We start from the raw sequence: 12,195 nt of genomic DNA on the forward strand, positions 1-12,195 counted from the left end.
GGATTCTCTATTCTGTGGCTGAACCAAATGTATCACAGTGGGGAACCATATTCAAATTTGAAATCCTTTACGCCAAGCAACTTTGCACGGTTATTTCTGTTATCATTACAAGTTTACAACATCCACTGTTGCTTCTTGAATAGATCGTTAAGCTAGTTCATCTATAGAAATATTCAGAGATCTGGAAACATAAACCGAGAGTATTTTTATAATGCTCGATTTTAATCGTCCGTCTGTGTGGTATTTTCATGATGCCTCATTCGGCGAAGGGCGGGTTTGTCATCCCTATGATCAACCAACAAAAGACACCTGGAGGCTTCTTGAATGCTACAAATTTGGTGTTTCTCCCCTAACACGCTGGCGTCTCAGAGACGGTGTCAAAGGGACCGGAGAGAATGTGAGTCACGAGTCAACTGGCAGGAGACAGATTAGGAAGCCGGCACCGGATGGCTTGGCTGCTCGGCTAGGACGCTGACACCTGACGCCAGCCGCAGCGTCGTCCGAGGGACGTGAGAGAGGCCTGGGCTGAGAGCCCATCGCCAGGCGACCCGGAGTTCACAGGCTCTCTGCGACCCGGCGCCACGAACCTGATTAATAGTGATGATGATGATGATGATGATGGCGACTTGCGCTTACTATGTGCTGCACGCCGATAACGCAGGCTTTATCCCACGAGGCAGGTACGCAGAGCCCCATGCCATTCTGTGGGTGAGGACACCGGGAATGAGCAGATCACACAGCCAGTGTGATCTGAGCCTCCAGCACCTTGACCCTTCGCTGTTATTATCTGTACCCTTACCTATTACCTGTACCCTCAGGGGTTACCCTAACTGCTCTACTAGAAAGTCCTCTGGGATGAAAAAAATAATTACAAACCATTTTTCTTAGGCTTTTCAAAAGTCCAAAAATAAGTTAAAAGATTTGTGCTGCATGATTTTGATTCCCCAATTTGTTTATGTAGTCACTATTTTTTTTTTTTACTTCATGCAAACATGTTAAATTAATTTCCTGGTTATTTCAAATAGAGAATAATGCTTTGAATAAAGAATAACTGGAAAAGGAGAAGTATCACAAGTTAAGAGACTCGGGTTCTGGTCCCGGCTTTGCCTTGGAATTACTGCGTGAATGGGGTGGAGGCCTCCGTTTCCTCGTGTTGATTAGACGCTTTCTTTCTTTAACTTAGGTAGTTCCGTGGGAGTCACGTGTCACGCTGTGACCGTAAGGGACGCTGCCTGTCGGGTGCAGATGGCGGGGGCGGGTAGCCAAGGGGCTAGTTCCTCCATCCCGACTCCAATGGCTGCACGTGGCAGCTCCTCCCGCCTGCTCCTGGCTGTGTCCCAGGCCACAGTGTCACAGAGGCACGCTGGAGCTGGCCGGCACCCAGCACGATGTTTAGAAAGAGGAAAATAGAAGCTTACGACAATCGAGTTCTCTTGGGTAATACTGAACGAAAGCCGGCTGTGCTCCTGCTAATCCCCTGCGAAAGCGCGTCTCATGTTCGCAAAGAGAGTGACAGGGTGAACGCGTGACGTCCTACGTCGTGCTGTCACGCGCGAGCTGGTAGGTCACCCCCAAATCGCCTATCTTATAGACACTGGTCCATTTTCAGGGCCAAGGCATGTTCTCAGGCAGCTAGATGCCTCCTAGCCCTGGTATACATACGTTAGTGTCCTGGGAGTATAGCGAGATTATTATTTTAAGGTATTTGATGAATGCCTTAAAATAATGGTGGAAGGTCCTCATTCAGCACATGCCTGCGATGACCCTATTGTCTAGGAAAAATAATGCGACTATTTCAAAAATCACTCTTTTTAAGAAATATAATCACTTTTGTCTTTTCAGTATACTATGCAAACTCATGGAGACCATAAAAAGGTTAATAAATAATAAACTCGTAACTTTCGACCCAAAACAGTGTGGTTTGTTCCCTCATTTTTTATGCATTTGCATATTCAAAATTACTTATTAAGGGCCTATCAGGAAGAAAAAAAACGAAAGGACAAATTCTCAACCTCCGTATAAGATTTAAAAGAAATTTCTGGAGGCCTACAAACCTCCGCAATTCTATTTATTAAATATCCAAGAATTAGTCACCTTAGCAACGAGAATTGAGGGATGTCTTAAATGCCAAATATTTACTAAATAGAGTTGAAAACTGACTTGCTAGTTGTTCCTCTCATTTCAGCTCCTGCCTCTCTCTCCTCTCCTCCCCTTTGCTCGAAATAGCATCCCTGGAAAGGCAGCTTTATGGCCTTGGAGGAAGAAGCCGATTTCTCAGCCAGTTTTGCCACTGCTGTGAAGAACAGAGCGCACAAGCGAGCCAGCTGAAGTCATGCTCCTGCCACGATTGGGCTGTGGGGGCCTCCGCTGCCGCTGTCAAATCGCAATTGAAAACAGCTTTCCCAAAGTACAGCGATTCCTGTCCATGGCTCCCCGACCCACGGGGTGTTTAATTAGGCCCATACGACCCACCAGAGGTCTGACACGTGAAAACCAGGATGGAACCAAACAAGAGTGAACCTGGTTTCCAAGTTTTGTTCGGCCTGGTTCCCTTCCAGGCCTGTAATGACCGTCACTCACCAGTTACCCAGAAAACCTCTTCTGCCTAGGGACAGCAGCCCCAGGAAGGCCTGACCCCAAATCAGGACAGGTTTGGTTCGGTGCCCTCCCTCTCCTCCGGCCCCTGGATGTACAGGTGACTGACTGGTCAAATCCTTATCTTTATCTCAGTTACTTTGACTTTATCAGTCACTTAGAGATCAAATAACTTTCATGGAAAGTTAGTTAAAAACAAAAAACTTTCAGGATTCGGTTTGAGATTAATCCCGATGCAGCTCGATTTCCTGCCCCTCTCTCTACACCTAGAAGCAATGTCTATTTCACTTGTCGACTCTTCAATGATCATCGAGACACATTTACTACGGTAGGAAAATGAATTAATCAGAGAGTTGATCAAAAATGAGCTCATCCGACAAACTGCCAGCAAATCTGTTACATACAAATCACTCATTCTGATTACGAGACAATGCTGTATTGCATATGGATGGCAACCCAGAAACTGAGCCGGCTGCAACTTTCACCTTGAAAAATCCTTAATTATAACCGCCTTAGATGTCTGATTTCCAGACAAAGAGGAAGCTGTGATACGATGTTTTTTAACTTGCCTAAGAGGCTCACGTCAAATTCTGCCTAGTCAGTGACACTTTACCCAGTGCCCTTGAGTCAATTTCTCTTTCGTCTTCCACAGCAAGTCCCTGGGACCTCTCTTTAGCGTGGGACGCTCTGAACAATAAAGGTAATTGTTAGTAGCTAAGTATTCCCACACTTGATGACTGGGCTTTTTCCCCAAAGGCAGTGATTGCTTCTTACTCATATCTGAAGCCGTCCTCTCCTCTGTTCTGAAGTTAAAATTCAGAACTGGATTCAAAACAAACATAAAAACCATCTATTGTCAAAAATGTATTATAAAATTTGTGGTTATTTAGGGAATAAGATGTTTTTGGAAAAAAACATACAGCCAAATGATGGACAATATTTCAGAGAGCCGGAGAAAGCTTGCGGGGAGAGTGTTCTGGGTGACTTAGATGCTCAGAAAACGGGAGCATAAGGCTTAAAAATATTACTCAACTATCGCCATACAGCTTTTCCAAACTAGAGTGAATTTAGACTCACTAGACATTAGGACTCTCTAACAAACAACAAGAAAGTTTTAGATTAAAATTTTTCAATAACTTGTCTTTGTCTAACAAAAGCAATTTCTTAAAAGCACCCTAACGACCTACTTAATGAAAAAGCTAGCTATATTTTATAGAAATTTTTATCAATAATGATTGAAGCAAGAAAAAAAGGAATTCTAGTTAACTAAAATAACTATAATGTTCCAGTATTTGGGCCTCACCGACTATCCAGCGCTGAAGTCTATCTGCTAAGAACAAGAAGACTCGGAGTGCCCTTACCTTCATGAATATACATCTTTTGAGCATCTTCACGATGTAGTAACCCCAGTAAAGATGAAGGACTTGCAGGATCATGAGCTGCAGGTTGAGGAAGATGTATGAAAAGAAAGGCTCGAGGTAGTGCAGAGGCAGAATCAGCGTGCAATGCAAAATCCTGAAAAACCAAACAGATGAGAGTATTTCATTACCGTCCAAGTACTCGAGATTTTTCAGTGAGAAAACCAATACTTTTTCTCCCAAGGCAACATTTATTTCCTTTCTAACGATGTCCAGGAAATTCTCAAGAGAGAATGATAATGATAATATTACCTTTTCTATCATTTTTGGCAAGCCACAAAGAATTGCAGTCCGCCTCCTGGGAGCAAAGTTAAAGCAAATGGAATTTTTATGGCCACACAGCCTGCACTCCATGTTCCTTCCTACATCTCGATTTCTTCTTTGCAAACAGAAGACTGTACGCTAACCCTACTCACCTTCCCAGCTCTGTAGAACAAACGAGATAATGCACGGTTACACGGGGTTATTGCTGCCTTATGATGCAATCCCGTGTACTTGCCATCAAAGGCACATGGGGAATTCTACGAGAGTAAATTGTCCAGATAAAAGAGGCTTTTCAAGAAGCGGAAACTCTATTATTACTTCCTCTTCCGCTTTCCAAAGTGAGTCACATGCTTCGGTAATTTCATGAACAGACTCCTGCCCGCGTCCCAGGATGCACAGCGCCAGCAGGTGTCCTCCCATGCTTCCTCCACTACTGTGGTTTGAGAGCTCCCGGGCTGGTTCTGTTCGTAGTCTATTCCAATTATAAAAATAATCTATTCACATAAAATTGGGGAAATAAAGAAGCTGCCCATAATGCCACCGATTAAACAAATGACATTGCTATGTTTGTGTATCATCTTCCAGTTTTTTCCTATGTATAGTTCATTTTTTTAATTCACATCGAGTAAAACTGATTATTTCTTGGTGTGCAGGTCTACGAATCATAACACATGCTTCGATTTGCGTGACCACCGCCACCAAAAACCCTGGGCTATCCCTATCCGGCCACACCCTTCCCCATGCCTGACGCTGGGCAACCATTTATCTGTTCTCTCTCTCTTTAATGTTGTCTTTTCAAGAGGGCCACATAAACGGGATCGCACAGTCTGTCGGCTTCGAGGCTGCCTGCCTTCCCTCAGCACGGTGCCCGTGAGACTCGCCCGTGCCACTGTGGGTCGCGAGCACGGTCCTCTCATTGCTAAGAGTCCCTTAGCAACGTGGCTGTACCACGGTTTAATCTAGTGACCTATTAAAGAGCATCGGTGTTATCTCCAGCTTTGCACAGTTATGACGAGACTTGCTGTAAGTGTTCATGTCCTAGTTTCTGTGTGATTGTAAGATTTCATTTCTTAAGGGCATATACATTGGGGTGGATGTCTTCTTGCTCGATTCCATTGAGCTTTGAACCAAAAACATTTTACATTGTTTGAGCAACCTGGTGTACACAGCCTTTCCCAAGTTGAAGTGTACTTCTTTAGAAGTGTATATTCCTCAATGTAAAATGACTGTTTCGAGCTGTATGTTAAAGGTCTATATTAAAAGCTATTAAGATTTTGCCAAATTATTTTCTAAAATTATAACAACTTATCGGAAATTCATAAAGAAGAGCTTCATAGAATGAACTCCAACCAGGATCAAGCGGGCTTAAAAATTTCATTAATTTTAAGAACAAAACAAACATGGCATTATCTGCAGTGCCAGTAGGTTCGGCTCCTCTTCTGTGAATGAATGATCAGTCCGAGATCTCCGTCTATTCGAAGAGCAATTACATGAACTCTGAACTCTATATAACGAAGCTAAGTAAGAGCCATTCATCCATTTTCCTTATGCAAATATTTTTCTAAAACTTAGAAATTACAGAGAAATATAAAGGGGCAAATAAAAATCACCCGAAGTCTCACGACTCACAGGTGACCCAGGACATTTTGGTGAAACTAATTCAAGACCTCTCTCCTAAAAATCCTCTTTAAGCGCTTCTCCCCACCCCCTCATTCGCACGTGACTTTATGTAGCAGGGGTCCCACGACACATGCGGCTTCGCACTCCGCTGTTATCACTCAATAAGCTACAGAGAGCTTCCCGTGTCGATGAACACGGCAGGGGTCAGCGGACGTTTCATGAGGGGACAGACAGTCAGGGGTCAGCGGACGTTTCACAAGGGGACAGACAGCAAATATTTCAGGCCTCTGCGCCATTTGGTCTCTGCCATAGCTATTCAACTCTGCTGCTGTAGTGCGAAAGCAGCCACAGACAATACATCAATCAATGGCTGTTGCTGTTTGCCAATAAAACTTTATTAACAAAAACGGCTCGTGGGTGGGATTTAGCCCGTGAGCCATAGCTTGCCAACCTCTGCTGTATACTAACCTATGTAATAACTGCACAGAAATTTATAGATGTCAAAATTTATTTAACTACTTCCTTGTGTACAGACATTTGTTTCCAAATTTTCATTACATTCTAAAGAACACTGTGAGAATTATTTGCAAAGATATTTTGATAGAATTGTTTGGTTATTTCCTTGGAATAGCTCAAATTCTGATTCAAAGAGTATACCCATTTTATATTTTGAAGTATATTGTTTGTTAGAGTGTACCGACTTATAGTCTTACACTCAGTGTATGAAAGAATCCGCTTCCCCAGATTTTGATAAATACTGTATTTTGTCAGCCTCTGTCTAAAACATTCCACAGTTTTTACTTACATTTTTATTTCTTGTGAAGTGAAATATATATATATATATAGTCATTATTTTGACTTAAACTTTAGTCAACTATTTTTTCACGGTATCTATTTTTCTATTGAGGTATTTACTATTTTTGTTGACTCATAAGTGTTCTTAACATATTAAGGACAACGTCCTTTTTAATCATGTTAACTCTCATTACATAGATTGCTTCAACCGTATTTATGATTTTTTTTTTTGGAAAATCAATTTAAAAAATATTTTTATAACCCAATTTATCCATTATTTCCTTTATAGCTAGATTTTTGTGCTTTAAAAGGCCTTTCTCACCTCCATGTCGTTGAAAATCTGCATACAACTTTCGACTCCCCAAAACCTTAACTACTAACAGCCTTCTGTTAGCAAACTAGAGAAAAGTGTTATTTAAAAAATCATAAGGAAGAGGAAATACATTTAGAGTATTTACTGAAAAAAACCTGCATGCAAGAAGACCCACGTAGTTCAAACCTGTTCTGTCCGAGTCAGAGGGAGCACCGGACGTGAAGCCAAGCCGCCCTCTGACGTGCCGGGTGCTCGGGCAGCTGTGCGCCTCGCTCCGTGCTTAGCCGGAACGTGCCTCCCCTTTTCGACTGTGCCCGATTTACAATGAAACGTTAGCACAGGTGTCTAAGCATAGGCAAAGCATAGCATTTAAGGGTTCGGGACGATCCGCAGCTGTAGGCACCCACTGGGGGCCCCGCAACTTGTCCCCCGCAGATGGGGGGCGGGGCCGCCGCACCGCTGTCACCACCGCAGGGATGATGCCTGGGTCTCTCCACCGCCCCCTTCCTACCGCTGGAGTCTACGCTAACGACGCCCAGGAGAGGGCTGCGGGCTGGCTGGATTTCCTGCTTCGGACGGAGGAGGACGATGTGCTCGGGAGGATCGGGAGCCCTGTGCTGCTTGCACGTCCTCTGCGGGAGGACAGAGGGGACCCGAGGCCCGAGTGGTGGAGGGGGGCTCGGAGGGGCGCAGCACCCCCGGCCCAGGGGGCGGGGCTGCTGTCACATCTTCAGGACCAGGCTTTCTATGAGGCTCAGCACCATCTCTTCGCCTCCTTCAATGGGAACAAGGAGGGAAAAAGCAGCACGTCTGTCCCACTCAATTTGGTCCCTAAGCCACACGTGTCGTGTGCGCAGGCACATGCGTGAGCACGGCGACCCTTGGACATCTGCCTTCCTGGCTCCCAGAATGTCCCTTCTCACAGAGAGGCCGAGGCACCGCTGTGTGCCTGGCCTTTTATCCTTGTTAATTATAGATGTGAATGTTAAGCTTTTTCTGGATAACAAATACTGGTTCTACAGGTGACAAACTGCCCACTTTATATTTTAGAGATATCTTATATTTTAAAGTGACCACGTCGTTGAAGAAATCTCAATAAATATTTACAGAGGGCAAATGATGCCTGTTCTTAAAAGTTCATATTAGTAATTTAATTTGAAATGTATCTGTTCTGTTCTAGTCTTGGTTCTTTCGTAGCTAGCTGTGTGATGCCGAAAATATCTTAACTTTTCACCCGAAAAATAAGGAGGGGCTCTAAATGCTTCCACAATGCTGACAACGTGAGCGACGAAGATGGAATAAGGACCTGGTCCCGGTGAACACGATATGTGACCCTGGTCAGACCTGGGAGTGAGGGGAAAAAGCAGGAACACACGTCACTGGACCAATGACCACTGAGCCACAGATGGCAGATGGTCGTATTTCCCGAAGTTGAGAACTATGCAGTTAGTAACATTGTAAAAACAATGTAAGGTATCAGAGGATGTTAGATTGATCGGGGTCATCACTTCGCAAGTTATATCAGTGTTTAATCACTGCACTGTACACCTGAAAGTAATGTACTAGGGTATGCCAACTACAATTGAAAAATAAAAAAAATTAAAAATAATATTTCAATATTGAAAAATAGCAAAAACAAGAGGAGAGGAACAGATGGGCCACAATTAGTCACACAAATACCGAAGGAAACTCTGTGGGATAGTAACTGTGCTCGAGACAGGGTGAAATGAAGGAAAAGTCAAAGAAAGGGAAAGACAAGTATAATGTACCAGTTCCAGATTTTTTTTCTCAACACTTCCAGACGAATTTGAGATGGGTCGGCTTTCTCCCCGACTCAACCCTTTCTCTCCCACCAAAACGCACGACAACAGCATTTGGGAAGAGCAGAGCAAGGGGATTAACAAACCGCCTCCCACAGTGCTTCTGAGCATCTGGATGTTGAAATCACCCTATCATTTGCATGCTGTTAGGTCCACAGTAAATTCACAACAAATCCGGACCGATGAAATATCCTTGAAAAATGAGTCTGCAGAATTACAAGATTAAAACAGACGGTTAGAGCCAGGCTCACAACTGACTTTTTTCTTTGGCACCACAAGATGATGACCTAACATGTTCAAGCCCATGGGAAGACTATTTAAGCTAGAGCATTACCCTGCGATCCTGCAAGGGATTCTTTCAAAAGCCACGGAAACCCATCTCCCAAACTTCCACTACCTCAGCCTTCCAAACATGTGGATCGGTCAACATTAGTATAGGACAATTTTTACCAGCAGAAGAAATTTTACAGTCAAGTCTGTTAATACTGATTTCTTTGCAGTTCGACTCCCTGAAAATGGCAAACAGTGGTATTGGCTGCTCTCTGAATTCAGTGAAGTATCAAGATCAAGAAAGAGCCAAATGAATGTAACTAATTCTCCTTGAAATCCGGAAATACTGGCAAGAAACTAAGTTCTTAAATCTAGGATTTTTGAGTTGAGGATGTGTGGGTAAGTAGCACAGCACCCCAACAGTCACTCACCCCCCATGTGATGCGCAGTTCTTTACTGGGGAAGAGTACACTTGCTTGTTGACTTTGAGACATTACGGCAAAGTCTGAGGTGAACGTCCTTCACCACTAAATCACAGGTCAACCACGGGGCCACACACAGAAGCGTCTCCGAGAGCTACCTAGACCTAGACTGACAGCTTCCAGGTCACATGCCTTTCACGTAGGTCCACAAATTCTCTGAAACCACTCCCATCCAGAAATCTAGGAGTCTAATCTTTCTCCCCTTACATATGAGCTGGCTTTAGACACCTGGACCCAAGGAAGAAACTGGGATTGGAAGTGACGCGATGTGACTTCTGAAGCCGTATCTTAAAAGAGGATAAAGCGTTTGCCTAGCTGCTCACTGCCCCAACCGGCTGCCATGCTATGAGGCATTCGGGCCAATGGGGGGGCCACGGGCAGGTGCTCCAGCGAACTGGTCCAGCTGAGGTCCCCACCAAGCAGCTGACTCTGTATGGCTCCCTCGGCCATGCGAGCAAATTCCAGCTGACTACCCAGCTATCATCTGACTGTAACCGCATAAACGAAAAGCATTAAGTTGAGGCCAGTCAACTGCCAGAACCATGAGAAACAATAATAATCAACGAATGTTGCCGTTTTAAGAGTCAGGGCCTCAAACCATGGCCCGTGGGTAAAATCTGGCCTGCTGCCTGTTTGGCGACAGCCTGTGAGCTCAGCTGGGTCTGGCACGTTTTTAAAGGGCTGTGAAAGAAACGAAGCAGAAGACTACTCAGCAGGGACTGGACGTGGCCCTCGAAACCTCAAATCGTTACTCTTTGGTCCTTTACAGAAAAAGTTTGCTCACCACTGTCATGAGCCACTGAGTTTTCGGATGGTTTGCTGTGCAGCTTACAGGTTACTAGAACATGCGGTTCTTCTGGAAGATGATAGAAAGTCAGTGATGGGCAAATGCTGGATTTAGGGCATCCTGAAAGTCGCACTGAAGAGCCCAAACTCAACTGTTATCTGCAAGTCGATACCTACCCTATCATTAGTTACCATCATATAATCTTCTGATTTCACGGATATGTTTGCTCAGCCAAAGCGAAACTGATGGCAACATGATTCGTCAACCAAGAAGAGTACCTTAAACGACTCTCAGATTTGACTCCAGGTTAAACTCCAAATTCCAGAAGATCCGACCATTTCGGTAACTAGAGCTGGCGTTCACTTCGTCCTACCGCGCCACGCTGCCCCACGTCGTTTTACACGTGTCGCTTCAGGTAAGCCTCGGGACACCCCCGATTCCCGTTTTACGGATGAGAAAGCTGAGGCACAGAGAAATGTCATCTGTCCAAGGTCACACAGGCAGCAAGCGTGGAGCCAGAATTTGAACTCTCGTGTCCATGACCTCAGCCACAGCACTCTGCTTCTCCTGTCCAGGAAATGTCTAATCGAGACGCCCAGTCCTGGTTTCACGAATGCAGCTGGCTTCCAGAGGGAGGCGGCACACTTTCACCTCTCTGAGGAGGCTTTCTTGGGTGCTAGTCAAGGGCGCTGTCCACCCTCCAGGAATCTCACCTTGAACTTGGGTCTCCATCTCTTTCCCCTGGAGCGAGGCTATCCAGTAGAGGATCTGAAACTCCTAGACTAGCCCCAAACTATGGCTAGTTATAAACCATTTCTTTTAAAGCATTAAAAGGCTTCCTCACATTTTTTTCCCTCTGGTTTCTGTCAATCAACACATGAAAAATTATGTTTGCCGAAGAGATAATTGTCAAGGGAGATACGATATAGGTTCTGCGTTGTCAGCCCGGAGCTAAATAGAATCAACAGATGGATCAAGAGCCATTCAGTACTACAAGGCCATCCGAGCCACTGTTAGGGACAGTGATCACAGAAGACAAAAGGAGGAGCAGTTTCCCCATCTGTGACCAGGGCGTGATAATACCTGCTTTATGACTTGTTGTATAGACCGGTGCCAAGAAATAAAGGGCCTACGCCCGTGTCTGGCATGTGGTTAATGGTGGTTATGACCACTGTAATTTTAACATGGAACATGCCTCTCTTTTAAAGAGCTGATAATTGGCCAATGACATTTCACTGGAATAACGAGAAGGGCTATTAATTACAAGGAAAGATCCATATTCACGAAACGAGACGTAGAGTAGGAGTCGCTGCTTACCCATTGGGTTACACATTTCCCATCTCCCTTTTGCACGTTGGAAGGAATCATGTTAATTATGTATAAAAATGGCCCCCTCACAACCTTTTCTCCAACCGAACTTGGCACAAACAACTGGAGATCAACGTAAGAAAGGGCAACGATCAGACTTTAACCACGTGTCAAGGCCACCACAGCACGGTGACCAAAAGGCAGGGCCCAGTATCTTCTCTACTCACCAAAACGGAAAAATAACGAGGCGGCTCACGAAAAATATGGCAGAAAAGATGAAAAACAGGGTGTTACTGGTTTGCGCCCATCCAGCATAAGAGAACATCTTAGCAGACTAAAAACAAAGAAAAAAATTGTATTCAGATTAAGTGATATTAGTATAACATTTTTTAATGAAATATGTATCAATGATACGATATCTGGGATTTGCTTCAAAATAATCTGGGTCGGGGGGTGGAGTGTGAACGGGCAAACAGATGAAACGAGACTGGCCATTTCGATAACTGTCAGGGCCCAATGATGC

General features: G+C 44.5%; 1 protein-coding gene across 2 annotated transcripts in view; it reads right to left on the minus strand.

The window, feature by feature from the left end:
- The window catches only part of CERS3 (ceramide synthase 3), a 94,488-nt gene that overhangs the window by 13,977 nt on the left and 68,316 nt on the right, over positions 1-12,195 (minus strand). For both annotated transcript variants that reach the window (XM_016154925.2, XM_016154926.2), the window contains exons 9-10: positions 11,900-12,006; positions 3,957-4,110 (exon numbers count right to left, since the gene is read on the minus strand). In XM_016154925.2, coding sequence (XP_016010411.2) covers positions 3,957-4,110; positions 11,900-12,006 — 261 coding nt within the window. The remainder of the gene's footprint in view (positions 1-3,956; positions 4,111-11,899; positions 12,007-12,195) is intronic.

This window comes from Rousettus aegyptiacus, unplaced genomic scaffold, assembly GCF_014176215.1.
Source record: "Rousettus aegyptiacus isolate mRouAeg1 unplaced genomic scaffold, mRouAeg1.p scaffold_m13_p_14, whole genome shotgun sequence".
Classification (NCBI taxonomy): Eukaryota; Metazoa; Chordata; class Mammalia; order Chiroptera; family Pteropodidae; genus Rousettus; species Rousettus aegyptiacus.